The sequence below is a fragment of the Erinaceus europaeus genome, chromosome 13, assembly GCF_950295315.1.
Source record: "Erinaceus europaeus chromosome 13, mEriEur2.1, whole genome shotgun sequence".
Classification (NCBI taxonomy): domain Eukaryota; kingdom Metazoa; phylum Chordata; class Mammalia; order Eulipotyphla; family Erinaceidae; genus Erinaceus; species Erinaceus europaeus.
Window position 1 is genome coordinate 35133419 of NC_080174.1, and position 27656 is coordinate 35161074.

Sequence of the window (27656 nt, forward strand, 5' to 3'; positions counted from 1 at the left end):
AGAGAGGAAGAGAGAGTGAAAGAAACCACTGTACCAAAACTTCCTTCAGTGCAGTATGAATTGGGCTCAAACCTGAGTCGCACATGTGGCACAGCAGCACATTATCACAGTGAGCTATTTCACCAGCCCTGGGACAGTATTTTTCTAGGTATAGTTTATCAGAATAAAAGACATATTTTAAATTGAGCAGATTTTTGTCACTTGATAGTATTGCAACTTTCTTCATGGTAAAGAAATAATTCATCTAGATTTGAAAAACATAAGCACTTTTTTTTTTTTGCTCTGACAGTATGCAGAAGGCAGATGTTTATATCTGTAAGTTTGTGTATACTTTTCCACATTGATATATTTCAGGTTCTTTAACTGGCTTTTGCCCAGTGTGTGCTCCTTTCTAATCTACTTATTTTGGTTCCATGAATACATTGCTTTTCTATCTTCAGTCCTTCTGGAGTTCATTAATAAAGCTCTTCCTGTACCATTAGTCTCCAGGGGTGTATTTCCTTTTCATTGTCCCAATTATCTCAGCTATTTTGGGACTTCACAAGAAGAAACAGATACAGTATCATCCATGTTGGTGATATACCAGGGGATCAGACTGAAAATACTGTGTCTGTACATGAGGAAGAGCTCCGGACAGAAGATATCTCACTGTTCTCGCTCGCACCACAGAGAATGTCTCATCAGTTTCCTCTCTGTTAAACCATTTTTTCTTCTGCTATGAGTTTCGTAGTAAAATTTAACAAAGGCACATTCTAATTTATACTCTTAAAGGTTTGTAATTTCTTCTTGAGTCTGCCTGCACTATAATGTGAAAACCTACATTTTGATCTATAATACTAGACAAGGGATTTTTTTTTCTCCCTTTTCCCTCCTAAAACAGTTTTATCCATAAATAAGTATTTAAAAATTAATACTTCTTTATGGCTGTCTATAAATAAGGAATGATACCAAAGTTTTAGGCATTTTCACTTTACTATTTTTTAGGGCTTTATAATAATGACAAGTATTGATTTTTTTTTTTTTATCACTAGCTCATTGAACAACATTTCATCAGATTCATGATCACAGAAATAGCCCATGGTGCAGAAAATGCAAATGCCTGCCTGGTGACGTTCTATTATTGTGAGAACATGTTTAAGGATTTATAGTAGTTTGACCTGTGAGAGGTGCTACTGTCATCTTTCAGCTCACTCAGAAGTTTTATTTAATCCTGAAAACAATAAATCTGCATTGTCCATTATGCTTTAAATGTTTTAGTAAAATCCACTGTTAAACTCTGTAGTGTTTCTTTTTTTTTTTTTTTTTAATTATTCATTTATTTTTTGCCTCCAGGTAATTACTGGGGCTCAGTGTCTGCACTATGAATCCACTACTTCTGTGGCCATGTTTTTTTTTTTTTTTTTTTTTTTTTGGATAGGACAGAAAGAAAATGAAGGGGGAAGAGAAAGACACCTGTAGACCTGCTTCATCACTTGTGATGTGATTCCCCAAACCCCCTGCAGGTGGAGACTAAGGCCTCAAACTAGGGTCCTTGCTTAATACTGTGTACATTTAACCTGATGCACCACCACCAGCCCCCTCCATAGTGTTCTTCGTATGCAGTTTCATACAATACAATGTTTTTTTCATAAAAAGTAGGAGACCATACATCTGTTAGAGGTTACTGATTGATAGACACATAAAGAAAGAACAAGGGTTGTGGCTTAGGAAATGGTGCAGTGGATAAAGCATTGGGCTTTAAAGCACAGGGCCCCAAATTTAATCCCCAACATTGCACATGGTAGGGAAAATGGCCACTGAGAGTGGTAGCTTACTCATGTAGGCACCCAGCCCTAGCAATAATCCTAGTGGCAAAAAATCAAATTAAAATAAAAAAGGAGATATGCTAGCCTAGTCTAATCAGGCTTTTTTACATTGTTATTATTGTTATAATAATGATATTGTTATAATAATGATCAACAAGATCGTAGGATAAGAGGGATACACAATTCCCACCACCAGAGTTCCGCATCCCATCCCTTCCATTGGAAGCTTTCCTGTTCTTTATCCCTCTGGGAGTATGGACCCAGGATCATTATGGAGTGTAGGAGGTGGAAGGTCTGGCTTCTGGAATTGCTTCTCTGCTTAACATGAGTGTTGACAGGTTGATCCATACTCTCAGCCAATCAGGCATTTTTAAAAGTTATTTAATACTGATTTAAAAAAATGTAAGACAACCACTTTTCCCACTACCTGAGTTCCACATTCTCATTCCCTCCAGTAGAAACTGCATTAGGGACTAGGGAGATAGCATAATGGTTATACAAACGGACTTTCATGTCTGAGGCTTTAAAGTCCCAGGTTCAATCTCTAACACCACCATAAGCCAGAGCTGAGCAATGCTCTGGTCTATCTTTCTGTATCTTTCTCTCATTAAAATAAATAAAGAAAAAGAAATCCCAAGATCACAGATAAGGGTTGACTACTACGTGTGTGTGTGTGTGTGTGTGTGTGTGTGTGTGTGTGTGTGTAATTTTTTCTGTGGTCCTGCCTTCTCTTTTTTTAATTATTATTTTTTTATTTATTTATTGAATAGAGACAGTCAGAAATTGAGAGGGGAGAGGGAGATAGACACCTGCAACACTGCTTCACCACTCACAAAGCTTCCCCCTGCAGTGGAGACCAGGGGCTTGAGCACTTGTGCACTTTAACTTGTGCTCAGCCATGTGCGCCACTACCCAATCCCCTGGTCCTGCCTTCTCTTCCTTTCTAAATTACACCTACATCTCTTACTTCTTCTGAGTGTCCTTCTTTTTTTTCCTTTTCTTGCTAAGGGCCCTTATAGAATTGGGGTTCAGAGCCCTCGAGTCATCTTTACCTAGCATTTCTCCCTCTTTGGGAGTATGGAAACCAGGCATTCTTAATCTTAAGGATCTATGAACTGAGAAATTACACATTATTTCCATTAACCACAGCCATCAAAATAACTCATTTGCCATGTACGTAACCCAGGTTTGAGTCTGGTACCCACTGCATTGAAGGAAACTTTGCTGGTATATTTTTGTTTTGTTTAGTTTTGTTTTTCTCTCTCTACCTCTATCTGAAAAAAGAAAGAGGAAACTAACCTCTGTTAGAAATTTAGCATTTAAAAAATATTTTTATTACCTTTATTTATTGGCTAGAACGTGAGAGGGAAGGGGATGATAGAGAGGGAGAAAGACAGACAGACTACCTGCAACATTGCTTCACCACTTGTGAAGCTTTCCCCTGCAGTTGGGGACCAGGGACTTGAACTTGGGGCCTTGTGCACTGTAACATGTGCGCTCAACCAGATGTGCCACCAGTCAGCCCCAAGAAATTTAGCATTTTAATCTGTTATTATATCATATTTTTTAAGTATTTGAATGACTATACATAATTTATGTCTTGAGTTTTTTTAGTTTATTTTTATTTATTTAAGATTTATTTATGAGAGAGGAGGAGGAGGAGAGAACAAGAGCGTCACTCTGGAACAGGTGATACCAGGGAATCAAAATTTGTACCTTATGGTTGAGAGTCAGCATTTTATCCACTGTGCCATGTCAAGGTCACTCTACATAATTATGTCTTTGTAATCCTACCTATTTTACTTTACACACCTAGCATATTTTGAAAAGATAACTCTTGGGTTCACTGAGAGTCTGTTGCAAGAAAGGAAGGAAGGGAGGGAGGGAGGGAGGAAGAAAGAAAGAAAGAAGTATTATACTTAGTTATGAGTATAGTTACATAACCTTTAAATGACAATTCTGGAGATTGTATTTGGTTTTCTTCTTATTCAGCCTAACAGTGATTGTAGTCTGCTGCTGTGATTTTAGGTGTATGTCCAAGTTAATAAAGAAGCAGCAGAGAATGAAAGTATAACAAAGTCAGCTCATGAGTTCTTCCAGCGATTGGAGCTGGGTGACATGCAAGCACTTGGGCTATGGCAAAAATTTCGGGACTTGAGTATAAAAGAATACATTCGGATGTATGAGGTACTTGTCTCTGCCCCCTTCTGCTCTCTTATAATGTAGTGTAGTTGCTTTTTTTTTTTTTTCAACTGTTATTCATTTAACATTGGTCTACAAAATTGTAAGATTTTTGGGTTTAGTTTCATTGTGTGTACAGTTCACTGCATGTGGTGAAATTTTTGACTGGTGCTAAAGGATAGTAAAGCTGCTTAAAAGCACACATTTACTGAGTTGAGAATAAGAACTCAAGTATTTTTTTCTCTTCTATTTTACTGGATGGTTAATGGCTTACAGTACCGTTATGGACACATGGGTACATCAAGATCGCCAAGGCCCTCTTGACCCTGTCCCAGACTCTCCCTCCCCAATCTTTTGCTTTGGTGCAATATACCACACCCAGTTCAAGTCTCATCTTAAATTTTCCCTTGTTTTCCTTTTTTTCTTAAGTTCCACTTATGAGTGAGGTCATTCATTATTGGTCCTTCTCCTAGCTTACTTCACTCAACATGATACCTTCAAGTTCTGGCCAAGATAATACAAACAAATGATCTCGTAATTTTTAACAGCAACATAGTATGTTCCATTGTGTGTATATATACCACAACTTTCTTCGTCATTCATCAGGTATCGTTCTTTGGGCTGAAATTTTGAACTATAATGCAATTATAAATCCTCTGAATTTTACAAGTTGAATATCAGGTAATATCCTGGTATTTCATTTCTGGATTCTTTTTTCTCTGATTGTTTCTCCACTTTTCCTTAGTATCCCTCTCCTCTATCACTTAGATCTCATATGGTGAGTACAGATTCACTAATTCATTCATTCATTTGTTCATTTTAATGGGATGGAATTCAAACTGAATAAAAGTAAAAGAAGTCCTCTCATCGACCTTTTGTTTTAGCATGGAAGGAGAGCTAGAGCAGATGAACAGTTGATAGTCTGCTAGATGATGATCTTTGCAGAGTAGATATCAAAATGGTTATGCAAAGAGACTCATGCCTGAGGCTCCAAAGTCCCAGGTTCATTCCCCCACACCACCATTAAGCCAGAGCTGAGCAGTGCTCTTGTTAAAAAAAAAAAAAAAAAAAAAAAAAAGTCATTCTTTAGAGTAAAATGAAATAGTGAAGAATAGGTCAGAGATTCTGTATGTAAGCAGAATGAAGAAAGTTTCAGATGAAACATGACTCAGTGGGTTAAGTGCACAAGGCGCAAAGCTCAAGACCGGCGTAAGGATCCTGGTTCGAGCCCTCAGCTCCTCACCTGCAGGGGAGTCGCTTCACAAGTGGTGAAGCAGGTCTGCAGGTGTCTGTCTTTCTCTCCCCTTCTCTGTCTTCCCCTCCTCTCTCCATTTCTCTCTGTCCTATCCAACAGCGATGACATCAGTAACAACAATAATAAAAAAGGGGGGCAACAAAAAGGAATAAATATATATATTTTTTAAAGTTTAACTCCAGTTAAACTTTAAAAGTTTTTAAAGTTTCTAACTCCAGTCTAACCTGACTGGAGTTAGAAATCGGGATGAGTAACAATAGGAGAGGAGCATCACAGGTTGTCAGGAAGGATGTAATGTACTCTCCAGGACTGCTGTGAAGGAAATAGTCTATATTTATTCTCACCAGTATGGTAACTTAGGCACAGGGAACTACTGAGCACTTCAGATATGAGTAGTGTAACTCAGAAACACAGTTTTGCTTGTTTGAGTTAGAATAAGGTATGTCTTAGGACTACAGTATTGGCCATACTATTGTGAGGGCTTGACTGGTGTTGCGGGAGCTGAGGAGTGACCTAATCTGACTCTTAGCCTCCCCCCCACACACACATGTGACTAGCTATAGCACATCTGTCTTCACATAAAACTGAAAACATTTAAGTAACTGTTTCTTTTGTTTCTTGACCCCCCTTAGCGTCTAGGAGTACACTTTGATGAATACTCAGGAGAATCATTTTATCATGAAAAATCTCAAGACATCTTAAAGTTGCTGGATAGCAAAGGACTTCTACAGAAAACAATGTATGACCAGGTTACTGTCCTATAGTAAAGTTATTCTTTGGAATTGGTTTTGATATATCTTATCAGTAAGGACAACAGAATAATGGGGTAAAGTCTTTCTGGCATATTTTATAATGTTTTTTCCTGTTCAAAGTACTTTCCACATGTTGGCTTTTACTGCCATAGCAAAGGCCTAGAAAGGTTAGGAGAAAGGGTATCTTCTCCATTTTTTGCATGAGGAAATTGAGGCACAGAAAGTATAAATGACCTACTTGAGGTCACAAACATATTATAGAACTCATCTTACTTAAGGTAGAACTCACATCTTACTTAATCTTATCTTTTCAAAATTCTTAGGAGATCATGTGTCCAATGGATTACATGCCTTTCTATACATAAAACTCCAGCACTTAAGCCCCAGACCCAAATGGGAGCATAGTGGCACCAAAGGAAGCTCCATGAATAGTGAAGTGGTTGTGGTATCTCTTCTCTCTCTCTCTTTTTTAATGTTTTTATTTATTATTAGATATATAGAGAGAGAGGAATTGAGAAGGGAGGGAGAGAGACACCTGCAGCCCTGCTCCAACACTCATTAAGCTTTCCCCCCTGCAGGTGGGGACCAGGGACTTGAACCTGCAACTTTGCTCACTGCAATGTGTGCACTTAACCAGGTGGGCCACTGCCTGGCCCCTCTTTTCTCTGTCTCTATCTTACCTAACGTGAAAAGAATAAACAGACAGGGAGTAGTATAGCTATACCTATGTACAAGGCCTCATTGATGCAAAAAAAAAAAAATTCATTTTGTAACTTATGGCAGCTTATGAAATTAGTGGTATTTGTATGTTTGTCTTACCAGAGCAATACTCAGCTCTGAGTTATAGTGGTACCAGAGGTTGAACAGGGAATTCTTATACCCTAAGCATGAAAGTGTGTTGTATAAACTGCTGTGCTATTTCCCCAGTACCCCCTCCAGCCCCCCCAAAATGTATTTTAAATGTTTTTTTTCTTTTTTTAATATTTATTTTATTTATTTATTCTCTTTTGTTGCCCTTGTTGTTTTATTGTTGTAGTTATTGTTGTTGTTGTTGTTGGATAGGACAGAGAGAAATGGAGAGAGGAGAGGAAGCAGAGAGGAGGAGAGAAAGATAGACACCTGCAGACCTGCTTCACCGCCTGTGAAGTGACTCCCCTGCAGGTGGGGAGCCAGGGTTTGAACCGGGATCCTTATGCCGGTCCTTGTGCTTTGCGCCACCTGCACTTAACCCGCTGTGCTACAGCCCGACTCCCCTTTAAATGTTTTAAATTACAAGTTTTTGAAAGAGGAAAATCTGGAAGCAGAAACAAACAAACAAAAAGTCAGGGGTGAGGTTAGTAAGTATATCATGTAACACACACTGAGATGATTTCTTTCTTTTCTGCCACCAAGGTTATTTAGGGGACTTGGTTGCCCATACACTGATTCTACCACTTCCAGTGGCTTTTTCTTTTTTCTTTTTCCCTTCCTTCCTTCCCCCCCCCCCTTATTTTAATTTACAATGGAGACAGAAAGAAGGAGGTAGAGAGAGAAGTTGAGAAAAGGAGGCACACCTGCAGCACTGTTCCACCGCTCCTGTATCCACCCCTCCCCAGCAAATAGGGATCAGGGCTTAAACCCTGGTCTGTGGTTTAATTAATCATGCATGACTAATGTGTACACTTTACTTATGGAGTGTGCCTCTGGGATTTTGTTTCCTTGCCCAGTATCTAATTTGTCCTTGCACTTCCTACTATCAACTAGACAAACAAATAATTCTGGTCTTTGTAGTTCAAGCCCTCTGTAATGTGGAAGTATACCAACTGCTTGAAAGTGCCATCTTTCACAGTACATAAGAGTGATTTCTGTCATCATCCTATAATAAGGAAGACAGGGAGAATGTGAGTCATAATATCCCAAGTGTTTGATTTTTTGTTTTTGTTTTTACCAGAGCACTGCTCAACTCTGGCTTATGGTGATATGGGGGATTGAACCTGGGTTTTCAGAGCCTCAGACATAGCAGATATGCTATTTACCCCCACCCTCTTTTTTTTTTTTTTTATTTTGCAGTTATTTTAATAATGAATAATATTTTTTTAATTTTTTATTTAAGAAAGGATTAGTGAACAAAAACATAAGGTAGGAGGGGTACAACTCCACACAATTCCCACCACCCAATCCCCATAACCCACCCCCTCCCATGGTAGCTTTCCCATTCTCTAGCCCTCTGGGAGCATGGACCCAGGGTCGTCGAGGGTTGCAGAAGGTAGAAGGTCTGGCTTCTGTAATTGTTTCCCCGCTGAACATGGGCATTGACTGGTCGGTCCATACTCCCAGTCTGCCTCTCTCTTTCCCTAGTAAGGTGTGTCTCTGGGGAAGCTGAGCTCCAGGACACATTGGTGGGGTCTTCAATCCAGGGAAGCCTAGCCAGCATCCTGGTGGCATCTGGAACCTGGTGATTGAAAAGAGAGTTAACATATGAAGCCAAACAAATTGTTGAGCAATCATGGATCCCAAGCTTGGAATAGTGGAGAGGAAGTGTTAGGAAGGTACTCACTGCAAACTCTAGTGTACTTCTGCTTTCAGGTATATATTTTGCAGTAGTTTATGGATACGTGTGCACATAAGCTCTCTCTCACAGAAACTGGTGTATATCTAGATTATGGGACTTTGTTAGAAAGTGAACTACCTGAGATGAAATTAGAGTGTACTATAAAAGGAAAGGTCTCACTCAAGTAATGAAGTTGAAGGGTTGTCATTCCACACGTGAAGTCTCTGGATACAGTCTGAGGTGAAGCATGTTGAGGTGGCAATCGTTGCTTTGGTTAGGTTGTGATCGGCGGATGCAATATTATTTGGTTTGGATTGGGAGATGCATACGGAAAAGTGGGCCCTATCCAAGGGTTCCAGGACTGGGGGAAGTAGGGGCTCTATAGTGAAGATGTGAGGTTCCTGCTGTCTTAGGGTTCAAAAAGACAATCGATAGTTAATATTATCATCACATTATTTGTTAATTGGGTTAACTTTGAAAAGTCCCTTTGTTATGGTTTGCTGTACAGTACCCAGTATCTTGTATATAGCTGTGCTATTGGATGCTTCTAATCTACTTGGTCTAGGCTTTTGAGAGAGTCCGCATATCAAATACATAGCCTATATATTAAAAAGATTCAGTTTGTCTTTTGAGAAACTTTGAGACATACTTTGAGAAACTTTGAGAGTCCATTTGCATAGCAAATATGCTATATATCCCCACCCTCTTTTTTTTTTAATCTTTATTTATTTATTGGATAGAGATAACCAGAAATTGAGAGGGAATGGAGAAATAGAGAAGGAGAGAGACAGAGAGAAACCTGCAGCCCTGCTTCATCACTCGTGAAGCTTTTCCCCTGCAGGTGAGGGTAATGTCTTTTTTTTTTAATATGTAATTTTATTTCTTTATTATTGGGTAGAGACAGAGAGAAATTAAGAGGGGAGAGGGAGATAGAGAAGGAAACAACAGACAGAGACACCAATAGCTGTGTTTCACCACTTGTGAAGCTTTCCCTCTCCAGGTGGAGACCAGGGGCTTGCACCTCGGTCCTTGCGCACTATAATGTGTATACTTAACTAGGTGTGCCACTGCCTGGCCCCTTCAGTAATGTCTTTAAGGAAAATTTTTAGATTCCCATAAATAGATTCTAGTTTTTTGTTTTGTTTTAATTGGGAAAGACAATAAAAAAAAGTCATGATTTTATTTCTCAAGCATCTTATAAAACTAACCCACTGGTGACCTAGCAAGTAGCACAGCAGATAAAGATTAGACTCTCAAGCTTGAGGTCCAGAGTTCAGTCCCCAGCATTATATATATACTGTAGTTTATTCTCTGTTCTTCTCCCCCTGCCCCATGAATAAATAAATCTTTTTTTTTTAGAAGTTGGTACCAGTGTTGAATTATAATGACTGTATTGAAAGAGTATAATATTTCCTGCTTAAAATTATATTGAAATCTCATTTTTCCACTGGTTATGTTAAGGATTTTATCTCAATATCTTGAGCTATAAATGTTAAGATGATACAATAATGGACCAGCATAATAGCTCACTTGGATGGTGTGCTCCTTTACATTTTACACAACTCAGGTTTGAGTCCAGCCCACCACACTGAAGGAAGCTTCATTGCTATGGTCTCTCTTTTTCTCTCTCTCTGCCTTTTTTTTTTGTCTAAATAAATAAATGAAAATATAGGATAAGCCAATTTCCTATTAGTAGATACATGGTAATACTCCTTGTTTTTCTTCATTATTGGTTGTTGACACTGTTTATTACTATTTAAGTAATGAAAATAATCTTCTGATATGTCAAAAATAATATTTAGATATATTTTTTTTATATAAACCATTAACCCTCTCCCAATCAAGTGACTTAAAAAAAAAAAACACGGGGGTCGGGTGGTGACGCAGTAGGTTAAGCGCACGTGGCGCAAAGCGCAGGGACCGGCGAAAGGATCCCGGTTCGAGCCCAGGCTCCCCACCTGCAGAGGAGTTGCTTCACAGGCGGTGAAGCAGGTCTGCAGGTATCTATATTTCTCTCATCCTCTCTCTCTGTCTTCCCCTCCTCTCTCCATTTCTCTCTGTCCTATCCAACAACAAAGCAACGTCAACAATGGCAATGATAACCGCAACGAGGCTGCAACAACTAGGGCAACAAAAAAAAGGGGGGGGGGGAATGGCCTCCAGGAGCGGTGGATTCATGGTGCAGGCACCGAGCCTAGCAATAACCCTGGAGGAAAAAAAAAACAAAACACAATGAATGTATGCAGGTTTTCTCACTTTGCATCAAGTGCCATCAACATTGTGCAATATATGACTTTGAGAAGGGAATATAAAATGTCAGTGGCTATATTCCCCATTCCTCATGCATACCGTATTTGAACTCTTCACGCTGACAATGAATTGTCTCTAATAAGACATGGGCAATTGGGAGTCCTCGGGCAGTAGCGCAGCGGGTTAAGCGCACGTGGCACAAAGTGCAAGAACTGGCATAAGAATTCTGGTTTGAGCCCCTGGCTCCCCATCTGCAGGGGAGTCGCTTCACAAGCGGTGAAGCAGGTCTGCAGGTTTCTATCTTTCTCACCCCCTCTCTGTCTTCCCCTCTCTCCATTTCTCTCTGTCCTATCCAACAATACCAGCAACAACAATAATAACTACAACAATTAAAAAAAAAGGACATGGGCAGTTACGTAAGAGAAGCAATTAATGGAGCTGGGGCAGCACAGATACTTTGATATACTTTTGAAAGGTCTTAATTCATTATGTTGCTTGAGATTTTTATCTTTGCACTTCTAGAAAAGGAACAACTGTAGTGGATCTCTCTGGGAATGGTGACCCCTCCTTTCTGTGTACTGTAATGCGAAGTGATGGTACTTCTCTCTACACAACCAGGTTTGTATAGTCCAGAAACATCCACACTGGAATATGTGTATGATTTCCTCTTCTTTGTTCTAGGATTAATGCTGATAACATTGTCTTAGTCTCAAGATTGCTATCAAATTTCTTGTTCTCATTATCCACTCAAAATCCAGGAGGTAAGTGGTACAAAGGCTAGAGCAGTGGACTTAAAAGCATGTAGTCCTGAGCCAGTGATACGCTAGTTTTTCTCTTTTTTCATTTCGATCATAAATAAATAGATTCATCTTTAGTTAAATATTGCTAAGCAATAGTGAGACTCCATTTCATAAGAACTTAACTATCCTGATTTGCTGATGTTTTTGGTCTGTCACTAGTTAGATCTAGATTTTTCTATTTTATTATTTATTTACCTATTTTTGCCAGAGCACTGCTCAGCTCTGGTTTATGGTGGTGCAAGGCACTGAACCTGGGGCTCAGGTATAAGAGTCTCTTTGCATAACCATTATGCTATCTACTCCTGCCCGATGCAGACTTTTTTTTTTTTTTAACCTCATTTTTTAAAAAATTTCTTTATTGGGAAATTAATGTTTTACATTCAACAGTAAATATAATAGTTTGTACATGCATAACATTCCCCAGTTTCCCATTTAACAATACAACCCCCACTATGTCATTTATCATCCTTCTTGGACCTGTATTCTCCCCACCCACCCACCCCAGAGTCTTTTACTTTGGTGCAATACGCCAATTCCATTTCAGGTTCTACTTGTGTTTTCTTTTCTGATCTTGTTTTTTAACTTCTGCCTGAGAGTGAGATCAACCCATATTCATCCTTCTGTTTCTGACTTATTTCACTCAACATGATTTTTTCAAGGTCCATCCAAGATCGGCTGAAAATGGTGAAGTCACCGTTTTTTATAGCTGAGTAGTATTCCATTGTGTATATATACCACAACTTGCTTAGCCACTCATCTGTTGTTGGACACCTGGGTTGCTTCCAGGTTTTGGCTATTACAAATTGTGCTGCCAAGAACATATGTGTACACAGATCTTTTTGGATGGATGTGTTAGGTTCCTTAGGATATATCTCCAGGAGAGGAATTGCGGGGTCATAAGGTAGGTCCATTTCTAGCCTTCTGAGAGTTCTCCAGACTGTTCTCCACAGAGGTAGGACCAATTGACCTTCCCACTAGCAGTGCAGGAGGGTTCCTTTGACCCCACACCCTCTCCAGCATTTGCTGCTGTTACCTTTTCTGATGTATGACATTCTCACAGGAGTGAAGTGATATCTCATTGTTGTCTTGATTTGCATTTCTCTGACAATCAGAGACTTGGAGCATTTTTTCATGTGTTTGTCGGCCTTTTGGATCTCTTCTGTGGTGAATATTCTGTCCAAGTCCTCCCCCCCATTTTTGGATGGGGTTATTTGTTGTCTTGTTGTTGAGTCTGGCAAGCTCTTCATATATGTTGGTTATTAAACTCTTATCTGATGTATGGCATGTAAAGATCTTCTCCCATTCTGTGAGGGGTCTCTTGGTTTGGGTAGTGGTTTCTTTTGCTGTGAAGAAGCTTTTTAATTTGAGGTAGTCCCATAGGTTTATACTTGCTTTAGTCTTCTTTGTAATTGGATTCGTTTCATTGAAAATGTCTTTAAAATTTATGCGGAAAAGAGTTCTCCCAATATTTTCCTCTAAGTATTTAATAGTTTGTGGTCTAACATCCAAGTCCTTGATCCACTTGGAATTTACTTTTGTATTTGGTGAAATACAGTGATTCAGTTTCATTCTTCTGCATGTTTCAACCCATTGTTTCCAACACCATTTGTTGAAGAGACTCTGCTTTCCCCATGTAATAGTCTGGGCCCCTTTGACAAAGATTAGATGTCCATAGGTGTGGGGGCTCATTTCTGGGCTCTCAATTCTATTCCACTGGTCAGTGTGTCTATTCATGTTCCAGTACCAAGCAGTTTTCATGACAATGGCCCTATAATACAGTTTGATATATGGGAGTGTGATGCCTCCGGTTCCGTTCTTTTTTCTCAAGATTGTTTTGGCAATTCTAGGTCTTCTCTGGTTCCAGATAAACATTTGTAGCATTTGTTCTATTTTCCTAAAAAATGTGCTTGGGATCTTGATGGGGATAGCATTAAATTTGTAGATGGCTCTGGGTAATATAGTCATTTTGATGATGTTAATTCTTCCAACCCATGAACATGGAATATCTTTCCACTTCTTTGTGTCTTTTTCAATTTCTTTGAGTAGTGACTCATAATTTTCAGTATACAAGTCTTTCACTTCCTTGGTTAGATAATTAGTATTTTCTTCCATAGTCTGATTTGTTGTTCCTGTATTTCTATTACAATTTTTTCAAATTCTTTACTCACTCCTGTTATTATTTCCTTAGCTAATGTTTGGATGTTGAACTCGTTATTTTGTGCTTCACCCTCTGGAGGACTTTTAGCTGGACTCTTGTCCTGGTTCGATTCTCCAATAGTTTTTCTTGTTGTTTTAACCATTTTATATATTATGTTATGAGTTCCCTTTATCAGTACTTTTCAAATTATTGATCATTATTGCCTGGATTGACTTGTGTCTAAGTAAGTTAATTAAAGAGTTCACTGTGGTGGAAGTTAACAGTTGTTTCAATCCCTGAGTTGGAGCTCAGTGGTTTAAAAGCATCTTTTTTTTTTTTTCTTCCCTGTAGGCTATGGGAGCCTGAGGGCTTTTAAACTATCAATAGGCTTCTTAGTTTAATCACTAACTCCTGACCAAGAGATAAAGCAGGGTGTGGCAGAGATAATCCAGTGGCTATGCAAAGAGACTTTCACAGCCCCACAGCTATATCTCCAAGGTATAGGTCTTCTTCTGAGTTTCATCCTGATTAGATCTCTGTTCCCAGCTGTCCCTCCCTGTCGCTGCTCCAGATTCTGAGGACAGTAGCAGGTGGAGACTCAGAGTTGCACTTGGTGAGTCTCTGGGGAGTCCTCTCTTCGCTTCAGCTGTCCCCTTGTTGGTGGAGCAGAATGGAGGTGGTGTCTCCACTGATAAACTGCTGGACTGTTAGCAGTCACTTAATCTCTCCCTACACTCCTCTCTCTCACCAGCCACAGGTGTTTGTACTCAACCATGATTTAATGGCTTCCTGTGGTCATTCTAGTCCTGTCTTGTTTCGGTCCCGGGTGGTCTCCTTTGGTATTCCTAGTTGATCCAGGAGAGGAGAGGAGAGGAGAGGAGAGGAGAGGAGAGGAGAGGAGAGGAGAGGAGAGGAGAGGAGAGGAGAGGAGAGGAGAGGAGAGGAGAGGAGAGGAGAGGAGAGGAGAGGAGAGAAAGAGATCTGCTGCTGCTCGTAGCTCCGCCTCCCCACTTTTCTATGTATTTAATACTTTTTTTTTTCTTGATTTGGGAAAATAACTGTCTTTTTTTCCCTTGTTGAAATGTTTGAATTTTTTCACCTTGTTTTAACTCTAATAACTCTTATTCTTTGAGTGGACTCCACAGTAAATAGATGTGTGTACTGATGTGAATTAAAGGGACTGTTATTACAGAAAGGTGCGGAAGGTTCTGACAGAGATACAGGACAAAGCTAGACCTTTTAAATTTCACACTTATGCTTTAAAAATATTCTTTTAAATACTTATTTATTCCCTTTTGTTGCCCTTGTTGTTTTGTTGTTGTTGTTGATGTCATCATTGTTGGATAGGACAGAGAGAAATGGATAGAGGAGGGGAAGACAGAGAGGGGGAGAGAAAGATAGACACCTGCAGACCTGCTCCACCGCTTGTGAAGCGACTCCCCTGCAGGTAGGGAGCTGGGAGCTCGAACTGGGATCCTTATGCCAGACGTTGCTCTTTACACCACGTGGGCTTAATTCGCTGCGGTACCAGCCGACTCCCCCCAATTTTTTTTTTTTTTGGTGTGTCTCAGTGGATCTTTTTCACTTAATCAGAGATAAAAGAGATAAATGGAATATTTTAAAGCCAGTATTTTTTAATTTAATTTTTATTATCTTTATTTATTTATTGGATAGAGATAGCCAGAAATTGAGAATGAAGGGGGGTAGAGAGGAAGAGAGACAGAGAGACACCTGCATCACTGCTTCAACACTCGTGAAGCTTTCTCCCTGCAGGTGAGGACCGGGGACTTGAACCTGGCTTCTTGAACATTGTAACATGTGCTCTCAACCAGGTGCGCCACCACCCGGTCCCTAATTTTATTTATTTTTGTAGAATACATATATGATTATTAGAAATGAAGGAATATAAAATCTTAAGCATAGCTGTGTCTGTAGCTATATATTAGTATGACCTAACACAAGTGGAAATCTTTTTCTCAAAATCCTTTATGGTCATTTAAAATACTTTAGTAGCTATTTTTATAACTTATCCAAGGCATTGAAAATCCTTAATGGTGGGAGAGTAGCAATAGACTACTTGTTCTGCTACTGTACACCTACATTTTTATTAATGAATAAATAAATGTATTTACCAAAGCACTACTTGGCTCTGGCTTATGGTAGTGGGAGTGATTGGACCTGGGACTTTGGAGTCTTTTTATATAACCATTATGCTGTTTATTCCCTATCCCTAAATATGTTCTTTAACAGAGTTTATTGCAGAAAAGTGACCAGTAAACGATACTTTCCAGTAGAGGCTAAATTTTAAAATCATAAAAAATGTACCTATAGACACTTTGCTCAGAGCTGTTATTACTGCTTGTCCTAGAGCTTTTATTTGGGGTGGGAGGGTTATCCTTTTGCTGTACCTTTATTACTGTTGCTTTTCCCAAAGCTATCTTTTTTATTATTGCTTTGTACCAAATGATGGTGTTGAGATTATATAAGCACAAATAGTATGCCCCAGACTATGGGTTAGTAGTAGTTCTTAATTATAAAAGTCTTATCATTAAAAAGGTAAAATAAATTATTACCCCATTCTACTTAGTGAATTTTGATTTATGGATACTTTTTCTCAGAGACCTTGCAGCTGCTATAGATCGAATGGACAAGTATAGTTTTGATGAAATGATTTATGTGGTAAGTAAACACAGTGAATGACAAAAATGATTATGATTCCTGCTTCATGAAAACTGTCAAGTTAGAAATTACACTCCAGGTTAGGAGAGATAGCCTAATGGCCATGCAAAGAGAATCTCTTGCCTGAGGCTCTAAAGTCCCAGATTCAATCCCCTGTACCACCATAAGCCAGAGCTGAGCAGTATTCTAGTAAAAAAAGAAAGAGAGAGAGAAATTACAGGGGCCATGTGGTCACACACCTGGTTAAGTGCACATACTACAATGCACAAGGACCTAGATTCAAGCACCTGATCCCCACCTGCAGAGGGAAAGCTTCACGAGTAGTGAAGCAGGGCTGCAGGTGTCTCTCTGTCTCTTTCCCTCTCTTTTTCCCCCTTTCTCAATTTCTGTCTCTATCCAATAATAAATAAGAAAGGTGCATCCCAAGTTGGAACTAGAAAATTAATTTTATCAGGTTACAGATATATTTAATTGTTAAGGTATACTTTTATTGTGATGTAATTGATGTTTGAGATTTTAATTAGTGAGTGAGGGAGAGAGAGAGAGAACACTAAAACATCACTCTGGCACATGCAGTGGTAGAGCTCACTCAGGGCCTAATGTTTGAGAGCTAATGCCTTATCTGCCAAACCACTTTATATTTCTCAAGAGATGTAATTGCCATTTAACACTGGATTGATTTTAGGTATACAAAATAATAATGTGGTATATGAGGGCTGGGTATTGGTGCACCCAGTAAACCATGCATGTTACCATACTCAAGGACCAATACATTCAAGCCCCCAGCTCCCACCTGCGGGGGGGGGGGGGGAAGCTTCATGGGTGGTGAAAATACTGCAGGTGTCTCTCACTGTCCTTCTCCACCTCCACACACCAACTTCTTTGTCTAAATAAATAAATAATCCACCAGAAGTGATGGAAGACTCAGCAATAGCCTTGGTGGCAAAATAATAATAATAATAATAATAATAATAATAATAATAATAATAAATAGTATATAAAGATTCCTGCAATAAATTTATTTTTAGGGGAAGACAGGGAGACAAAGACAGACACCTGGGGACCTGCTTCACCGCTTGTGAAGTGACTCCCCTGCAGGTAGGGATCAGGGGCCTAGAACCAGGATCCTTACTCTAGTCCTTAAGGATCCCAGTTCGAGGCCATGTGTGCTTAACCTGTTGCACTACCACCTGGCCCCGGGTGTTGAGTTTTACCTGGGACCTTGGAGCCTCAGGCATCAAAGTCTAGTTTTTCCCTTTTTTGCTGGGGACTATTCTAATCTTTCCCTTTTACTTCCTTCCATATACCCTTCCATATTACTTCCATACCTCCCTTCCACTAAGAAAAGAAAAAAATAAGTTGCTATTAATTTAGCTTTGGACTTCTGGGTGGTAACAATCATAATAGTTGAGGAAGAAGGAATTTAAATGGAATACTCAGATTAAAGTTCACATTTCCTCCTGACTCCATGGAATGCTGAGCTCTTGTAGAATACTTAGATTACACATTTTGTAAATGGCAGCTTCTTTGTGTCTTCATTGAAAACAAATCAGTTGGTAATAACCAGTTTATTTTATTCATGTTTGACTTAACTTTTGTAGATAAATTTATCCCTGTTATTTTAAATCTTTTTTTCCAAAGACAGATAAAGGACAAAGAAAGCATTTCCAGCAAGTCTTCCAGATACTACAGATGATGGGATATGACTGGGCCAGTAGGTAATGTCTGCATGGCTCTGAAATGCCTGCTCAGGGTTACTAAAGGTTTATTAGCTCAGCCTACTCCTAGTTGTTACCAATTTGCTAAAAGATTTTATTTATTTATTTATTTATTTTTCCCTTTTGTCACCCTTTTTTTTTTATTGTTTTTGTTGATGTTGTTGGATAGGACAGAGAAAAATTGAAAGAGATGGGGAAGGCAGAGGGGGAGAGAAAGAAAGACACCTACAGACCTGCTTCACTGTTTGTGAAGCGACTCCGCTGCAGGTGGGGAGCCAGAGGTTCAAACCTGGATCCTTAAGCCGGTTCTTGCACTTTGCATCACCTGTGCTTAACCCGCTGCACTACTGCCCGACTCCCTGTTAAAATATTTTCATTCAAGCTTCACATCCTTTTTTCTTTTCTTTTTTTTTAAATTATTTTTATCTTTATTTGTTGGATAGAGACAGTCAGAAATTGAGGGGGAAGAGGGTGATAGAGAGGGAGAAAGACAGATACCTGCAGCACTGCTTCACCACTTGTGAAGCTTTCCCCCGTAGGTGGGGATCGGGGGCTCAAACCCGGGTCATTGCACACTGTAACATATGTGCTTAGGTAGGTGCGCCACCACCTGGCCCCCACATCCCTGTTTCAAGATATCAGTATGGACAGCAGACTAATTTATTTATTTAGCTTATACCCTTATTATAGTAATTTCCTTTTTGTAAGTGATCAATAAGCATATTTTTATTAGAGATCTCTGTGTCCTGCTTTTCACAATTCTTATCACCATCTCCCCTTACCTCCCCATCAAGTCATCTAGTAATTTAACCACATGCTAGTAATTATAAAATGAAACAACTATAACATCTTTTGTGGCATACTGTTCTCTCAGAGTTAAAATTCAAACTGTTTCTGGAAAAGTACCTCTATAAATAGTGTCCTCTTTTTAGTTTTCATTTAAATCCATGCTTCCTCCATTTAAGGTGCCAGCATGTCCCCTATGGAGTAGTACAGGGGATGAAGACACGAAGAGGAGATGTTACTTTTCTAGAAGATGTTTTAGATGAGATTCGACTGAGGATGCTCCAGAACATGGCTTCTGTCAAAAGTGAATTCATTTGCTTATGATAATCATAGCTCATGAACCACTTTTATATTTTGCCAGACATTTGTGCCTTGTGATTAATTACTATTCCTCCATTTGGCTTCACTAACTTGGTTGTAAACAGTTCACACTGTTAGAGGTGCCAAAACACTTAGACTTGTTGCTTGGGTGTTACTTGGTTTACTAATCCAAATTGATATAACCCAGGTCTTGTCAGCATCAGCACTGTCACCTCACTACTGAAGAGACTGCAAAGTTCCTGTGTTACTGAATACAATTCATAAGTCCTTATGGCTTTATTTAGACTTCACCCTTGGAAAACACTATATCCATTATATCTAATGCCATATGGTATATTTATCTTATTATTTTTTTAATATTTATTTTTCCTTTTGTTGCCCTTGTTTTTATTGTTGTAGTTATTGTTGTTGCCATTGATGTTGTAGTTGTTAGATAGGAGAGAAATGGAGAGATGAGGGGAAGATAGAGAGGGGAAAGAGAGACACCTGCAGATCTTCTTCATCACTTATGAAGTGACCCCCCTGCAGGTGGGGAGTCGGGGGCTCAAACCAGGATCCTTACACTGTTCCTTGCGCTTCATGCCACCTGCAGTTAACCTGCTGTGCTACCACCCGACTTCCTATTTATTTTATTTTTATGTAATTTATTTTATTTTTCTTTGCCATCAGGATTATCACAGGATTAGTGCCTGTATGAAAACTCCACAGATCCTGGCAGGTGTTTTGTTTGTTTGTTTGTTTGTTTTTGCCAACACTGAGTCAGGATAACTTTTCTCAGATAGAGATAGAGAGACAGAGAGAAAGAAAAAGACTAAAGCACTGAAGTTTCCTCCAGTGAAGTGAGGACTGGGCGCAAACCTGGGTCACACACATGGCAGAACAACAGTCTGTCCAAGATTGCTGTTTTGCAGGTCTTCCTTTTTCTTTTGAGAGAGGATGAGAGACATAGAGAAGATATAGAGAAGGGGTAAAAGTAGATAACAGAATGGTTATGCAAAGATACTCTCAAGCCTGAGGTTCTGAAGTCCTAGGTTCAGTCCCTTGCACCACCATAAGCCAGAACTGGTAAGTGCTCTATTAAAAGAGAGAGAGAGAGAGAGAGATAAGAAAAACAAAAGAGGAAAGACACTTGCAGCACTGCTCTATTTATTATGAAGCCTTCCCGCACTCTGCAGGTGTGGCCAGGGCTTTAAACCCAGTTCTTGCACATGGCAACATGTGTGCCCTACCATCTGGCTCCTATTTTATTTCATCTTATTTATTTGCCACCCCATTTATTACTAGGGCTCTATGCCTGCATAATTCTACTGCTCTAAACGGGTTTTTTTGTTTGTTTGTTTTTTGTCTTAGCTCTTAGGTAAGAAAGATACAAAGAAGAGCAACCTGGGAGGCAATATAATGGATAAAGTATTGGACTTAACAAGCATGAGTTTCTGAGTTTGGTACCTGACACTGTGTGTACCAGAGTGATACCCAGGTTCCTCTACTCATGCCCCCGTTAATAAAAATAAATCTTAGAGAGTGAGTCAGAGAAGGTGAGACACCACTAGACTATTTATGAAGCTTTCCCTATGCAGGTATACCCATGTCGTGGCTAGGGGCGCCAGGTGGTGGCACGTGTGTTACCTCCCCAACCCATCTGTTTGTTTTTATCAGAGCACTGCTCAGCTCTTATTTATGGTAGTTCCAGGGATTGAACTTCAGACCTCTGGTATTTCAAATCATCAGTGCCTATTTATAAGTAAGTATGCTATTTCCCAGACTTTTTTTTTATTTAAGATTTATTTATTAATATGAGAGAACAAACAAAAGAGAACTACAGCTTCACACTTGCTTCGGTGATATTGAGGATTGAACTTAGGATCTCATGCTTTCTTAATTTTTATCTTATTTATATATTTATTGGATAGAGAAATTGAGAACCAATAGGGAGATAGTGAGAGAGAAATCTGCAGTGCTGCTTCACTGCTTGTGAAGCTTTCCTCTTGCAGGTAGTAACTGGAAGCTTGAACCTGAGTCTTTGGACATTATATATTGCATGTGTGATCAACCAGTTGTACCATCACCCAACATTGGACCTTATACTTTTATGTCCAGTTCTTTATCCACCGTTCCACATCCCAGGCCACTTCCCCGACCCTTTACAAGGGAAACTAGTAGGAAAAATAAATTTGTATTTATCCCCTTTTATGTAGACATAAATTTAGCTTTGATAAAAGGTAAATTAGCCTACAGTAGGAATATAAACTGCCAGCTGTGGACCTTTCTGCTTTGTTTTTGTTTTTTCATTTTTTGTTTTTATTTATTTTCCAATTTTTTTGTTGTTTGTGATTAACAGTGGTAACACAATTGTAAGACTACAGGGTAAGCTCCATATCATACCCACCACCAAAGTTCTATGTCCCCACCCTCCCACCTCCCAAAGATAACCACCATAGTTCTCACAAAGCCTTAGAAAGTTTGTTTGTTGCAAGCTCATGTGTATCTGTTTACTGGATTCCCCATGAGTGAAACATCTGTTAGTTGTCTTTCGTCTCATTTCACTAAGCATAATCACCTCCAGTTCCACAGTATCATCTTTTCTGATTGCAAAGTAGTGTTCCATAGAGTATATAGCCTGTATTTCTCTCTCTCTCTCTCTCTCTTTTTTTTTTTTGCCTCCAAGGTTATTGCTGGAGCTTGGTGCCTGCACTACGAATCCACTCACTGCTCATGGAGGCCATTTTTTTCCATTTTGTTGTGGTTGTTATTGTTATTGTTGTTGGATAGGACAGAGAGAAATCGAGAGAGAAGGGGAAGACAGAGGGAAAGAGGAATGATAGACACCTGCCGACCTGCTTCACTGCCTGTGAAGTGACCCCCCCTGCAGGTGGAGAGCTGGGGGCTTGAACCAGGATCCTTACACTAGTCTCTGTGCTTTGCACCATGTGCGCTTGACCCATTGCGCTACTGCCAAGCCCCCATAGCCCATATATCTATATCCAGTCATCTGTCAGTGAGTGTTCTTGATTACTGTAAATATAATTTTGGATAGAGGAAGTTTTTGTTCCTGTTTCAAAGCCTGGTTCTGTAGTTTCCTACAGATTAAAGATTTCTGTCTTTGTTTCAGCAACCAAAGAACTAGAGAATCCACACGAGATAGCAGAGAGAGTTGGACTTGCAGCTCTTATTATTCAGGTCTGTTCAGATTACTTCCTATGAGGCTTCCCCCCCAATCCCCCTCTTCATTAGAACAAGTCCCAGGGCTAAAGGCTTATCTTATCATTCTAGGACTTCAAAGGTTTATTGTTATCTGATTATCAGTTCAGCTGGGATCGAGTTTTCCAAAGTCGTGGGGACACAGGAGTCTTCTTGCAGTACACACATGCCCGCCTGCATAGGTGAGAAACTGAAAACTTGGGTGACAAGCTGGGTAGGTGGTGGCTTACTTGGTGGAGTGCATGTTACCATACTCAAGGACTTGGTTTGAGCCCACACTCCTAACCTGCAAGGTGAAAACTTCACAAACAGTGAATCAGGCTTGCAGGTATCTAATTTTCTCTCCGTCTCCTCTCAGTTTATTTCTGTCCTATCAAGTAAAATAGAAAGAAAAAAAAAAGAAAAAAAAAGAGAGTGTGGAGGGGTAGATAGCATAATGGTTATACAAAGAGATATGTCTGTGGCTTCAGAGTCCCAGGTTCAATCCCCCGCACCACCATAAGCCAGAACCAAGCAGTGCTCTGGTTAAATGGAAGGAAGGAAGGGAGACAAAGAGAAGGAAGGAGGGAGTCGGGCTGTAGTGCAGCGGGCTAAGCGCAGGTGGCGCAAAGCACAAAGACCGGCATAAGGATCCTGGTTCGAACCCCGGCTCCCCTCCTGTAGGGGAGTCGCTTCACAGGCAGTGAAGCAGGTCTGCAGGTGTCTTTCTCTCCTCCTCTCTGTCTTCCCCTCCCTCTCTCCATTTCTCTTTGTCCTATCCAACAACAACAACTACAACAATAAAACAACAAGGGCAACAAAAGGGAAAAAATAAATTAATATAAAAAAAATAAAACAAAAAAAGAAAGAAGGGAGGGGAGGAAAAACGGCCACCAGGATTGGTATATTACTAGTGTTGGCACTGAGCCCCAGTGATAACCCTGGTGGCAAAAAAGAAAAAAGGTTTGGGTGAACTCTGGTCTTTTCAGGATGTTCAGCATAGTTATTATTTTTCTAAGACCAAAGGAACTGCTGAGGCTCCTCTAAAACTAATTACGTACAGTGGAGCTTCTGTTATGTTTGAGGAGTGTGTGTGTGTGTATGTGTGTGTGCGCACGCGCACATGTTGGGGGGGATTAGTGGTTTACTGTCAACAGTAAAATACAATCGTTTGTACATAACACTTGTCAGTTTTCCACATAACAATTCAACCCCTGCTAGGTCCTCCATCATGTTCTGGGACCTGAACCCTCCCCTCCATCCCAGTTTTACTTTAGTGCAGTATAACAGATTCGGTTAGCATGTTTTTTAAAAAAATGTTTATGAAATGCATTGTTTTCTATTATCTTAGTCTTCAGAGTAACCCCGCCAAAGGACATACTCCATTTTGAAATACATTTAGAGACAATTGAGGGGAGATGGCATAGCAGTTATGCAAAGAGTTTCATCCCTGAGGCAGCAAAGGTCCCAAGTTCAATCTCCAGTATCACCATAAGCCAGTACTGAGCATGTCCTGGTTAAAAAGCAACTAGAGACCATTGAAGCACTAGGTTAACTTCAGGTTCTAGGCCCATATTAAAGAGAACATGACTGCATTATAAGTTAGTGCTCATGATTTGCAACTCTGTCTTTGGATATTTATTTAATTGTTAATTGTTTTTGAACTTTTGATAACAGTTTGGAAGAGACATTTGGATGTGGTTATCTCGATGATTTCAACACTGCTTGCTTGCAAGAGCCAGAGTCTATTTCAGTTCTCCAGCATCTTCTCAGGTCTGAAGTCTCCTAGTATTATCACATCAACTTCTATTTGGTGAATGACAACGCAGTTTCTTGACCACTGGAGTGAATAGGCCACTGACTAGTCTGCCCCCTGCCTCTAGATAGTGCTTTTCTAAAGATACAACCAAAAAGTGATCGTCTTTGAAAGCAAACAGAGAACATGCATTAGATTAAACCTTAGGGCCTAAAAATATTATCACTGCTGATAAGTGTCTAACATCCTCAAGGTTATATGGTGTGAGAATGCAAAGCCTGGTGAAAACATTTTAGTTTTGGAGAACTTACTCTGTATTAAGTGAAGGACAATCCATACTTTTGTGCTGCTTCACTGAGGCCACAAGTTCTTCATTTCTTCTTGATTTCAGTTTATAGCCTCAAATATATATCTACATGATGTCCCCACAGTGAGTAAGACACATCTTTGAGCCCTTACAAGCATTGTTGGTGAGGCTTGACTTGCCCTAAGAGAGTATTTTCTAAATGGAATATGAGTGCTCAGCATAGTAGTTTTGATTGTCACACAATGATCAATGATTCTAGAGATCTGGAGTTAGTTTAATCACATATCAGTGATTTGTGAGGAAAAGCAAGACAACTAGATCTTTTGACATTGCAGGTAGACACTGCTAATTTTTTCTTTTTTTTTTTTTTTTTTTGCCACCAGGGTTACTGCTAGGCTTGGTGCCTACACCATGAATCCACTGCTCCTGGAGGCCATTTTCCCCATTTTGTTGCCCTTTTTGTGGTGGTGGTTGTTATTATTGGACAGGACAGAGAGAAATTGAGAGGAGGGGAAGACAGAGAGGGAGAAAGACAGACACATGCAGACCTGCTTCACCACCTGTGAAGTGGCATCCCCCCCCCCTCGCAGGTAGGAAACTGGAGGCTCAAACCAGGATCCTTGAACCAGTCCTTGTTCATTGCATCATGTGTGCTTAAAATGCTGTGCTACCGCCCAGCCCCCTGCTAATTTTTTAAAGAATATATTCACTCCTAAACATGGCTAGAGGCTATGTACTTATAGTTCAACAGCCAAGTTTTAAGTCCTTGCTCTGGGCTAGATGTAAAAGACAAGATGATTTAGAAAGTACCTACCATTAAGGAATTTTCAAGAGAAAAATGTGACTTTATATTCAGGTGGACACAAGAATTCTTTCCATTATGTTCTATTTTTTATTTTATTTTTTTTAGTGATTTAATGATTGACAAGATTGTGGGATAAGAGGGGTACAATTACATACAATGCCCCCCACCAGAGTTCCACATCCCATCCTCTCCATTAGAAGTTTCCCTGTTCTTTATTCCTCTGGGAGTATGGCCAAAGATCTTTATGGGGTGTAGGTGGGAGGTCTGGCTTATGTAATTGCTTCTCCACTGGACATGGTTGTCCACAGGTCTATCCATACTTCCAGCCTTTTTCTATCTTTCCCTAGTGGGGTAGGGCTCTGGGGAGGTGGGATTCCAGGATTCATTCATTATATTCTATTCTTAAATGATCTTAAGTCTACCTTATTTCCAAAGTCTTTGTCTTAAATTTTTAATGTAAGATGAGTGGAGTCTTCCCCTGACAATTGCTTTTGTCATCTTTCTTTTAGGTTTGATGAAGTGCTTTATAGATCATCTCAGGACCTTCAACCCAAACATATTGTCAGTTACCTTCTAACTCTGAGGTACTTTGTCTGCTAGTTTTAAATTTTTAAATGGCATTTGAGACCTGATCTGATAGGGGACTTTTCTTTCATATAAAAGTTTCCTATAGGGAGTCGGGCTGTAGCGCAGCGGGTTAAGCGCAGGTGGCGCAAAGCACAAGGACCGGCATAAGGATAGATCCCGGTTCGAACCCCAGCTCCCCACCTGCAGGGGAGTCGCTTCACAGGAGGTGAAGCAGGTCTGCAGGTGTTTATGTTTCTCTCCTCCTCTCTGTCTTCCCCTCCTCTCTCCATTTCTCTCTGTCCTATCCAACAACGACAACAACAATAATAACTACAACAATAAAACAAGGGCAACAAAAGGGAATAAATAAAATAAATATTAAAAAAAAATTTTTTTTTAAAGTTTCCTATAAACAGACCTCTTAACCTTAAAAATTATGTGTTTTGGGAGTCGGATGGTAGCGCAGCGGGTTGAGTGCACGTGGCGCAAAGTGCAAGGACCAGTGTAAGGATCCCAGTTCGAGCCCCTGGCTCCCCACCTGCAGGGGAGTCACTTCACAGGCGGTGAAGCAGGTCTGCAGGTGTCTATCTTTCTCTCCCCCTCTCTGTCTTCCCCCCTCTCTTGATTTCTCTCTGTCCTATCCAACAACAATGACATCAGTAACTACAATAAAAAAGGGAAACAAAAGGGAATAAATATTTTTTAAAATATTAAAATAAATAAAATTGTGTTTTAAGTTATAAGAACTCCTGCTCACCTTTACAGTTTAGCAGTTAATCTTTACCCATCCATGCATTCATGTTCACTATAGTTTAGTAAATGTGAACAGCTTCACTTTCAATGGTTAGAATGTAGTTTATGAGTGATGATAGAATGGGTGAAGAAACCTAGTCTTGAGGGATCCAAGAGCTTCTCAGAGTAAAGGAGTTAGATGTTAATCAGGAAAAGCAAAATGATAGTAGTAAAGGAAAAAGCCCAGAGTTGAGCAAGGAAAAGATTAAAAAAAAAAAAAAGCTGCAAGCATAGTTCTATACGGTGAGAAATGAAGCTTGTACAGGGTGTTTTTTGTTCTGCTTTGGTATTTTTGTTTGGCCATGTAGGAAGGCATTAAGGATTTTAAGTAGAAACACAGAAAAGTCAGCTAAGGTCTACTCTAATAGGAGATTGAGGGCCGAGCAGAGGCACACCGGGTTAAGCTCACAAAGTAAAAAATTGGGAGATATATCAATAAGACATTGACAGAAACTTCAGAATAGCTTTTTTTCTTAATATTTATTTATTCCCTTTTGTTGCCCTTGTTGTTGTTATTGATGTCGTCATTGTTGGACAGGACAGAGAAATGGAGAGAGGAAGGGGAGAGAAAAATAGACATCTGCAGACCTGCTTCACCACCTGTGAAGCGACTCCCCTGCAGGTGGGAAGCTGCTTGAATTGGGATCCTTAGGCCGGTCCTTGTGCTTTGTGCCATGTGCGCTTAACCCGCTGCACTACCACCGAATTCCCCAGAATAGCTTTTAATTTTTAATTTTTTAATTCTTCTTCTTCTAGCGTTTGCCCTTCTTCCGTAGCCAGTCAACAGCGTCAGGTTGAGCCTGATGTAAAGTTTCGAGACCTACTTTGAATCTAGAGAGGTGGCAGTCGTTGACTATGTGGGTCATAGTCTGTCTGGAGCCGCAGGGGCAGTTCGGGTCGTCTCTGGCTCCCCAGCGATGGAACATAGCGGCGCACCGGCCATGGCCTGTTCGATAGTGATTGAGGAGGGCCCAGTCATAATGTGCTAGGTCAAAGCCGGGTTGACGCTTGCAGGGGTCTGTGATGAGGTGTTTGTTC

At 39.9% G+C, this 27656-nt stretch overlaps 1 protein-coding gene across 2 annotated transcripts in view; it reads left to right on the forward strand.

Moving 5' to 3' along the window:
- The window catches only part of RARS2 (arginyl-tRNA synthetase 2, mitochondrial), a 61239-nt gene that overhangs the window by 29611 nt on the left and 3972 nt on the right, over positions 1–27656 (forward strand). The window contains exons 9-18 of one of the 2 annotated variants that reach the window (XM_007528709.2): positions 3834–3992; positions 5874–5980; positions 11296–11391; positions 16329–16389; positions 18031–18107; positions 19073–19197; positions 22324–22391; positions 22485–22594; positions 24069–24164; positions 25769–25843. In XM_007528709.2, the coding sequence (XP_007528771.1) occupies positions 3834–3992; positions 5874–5980; positions 11296–11391; positions 16329–16389; positions 18031–18107; positions 19073–19197; positions 22324–22391; positions 22485–22594; positions 24069–24164; positions 25769–25843 (974 nt within the window). The remainder of the gene's footprint in view (positions 1–3833; positions 3993–5873; positions 5981–11295; positions 11392–16328; positions 16390–18030; positions 18108–19072; positions 19198–22323; positions 22392–22484; positions 22595–24068; positions 24165–25768; positions 25844–27656) is intronic. The other variant, XM_060205497.1, reaches the window with a different exon arrangement.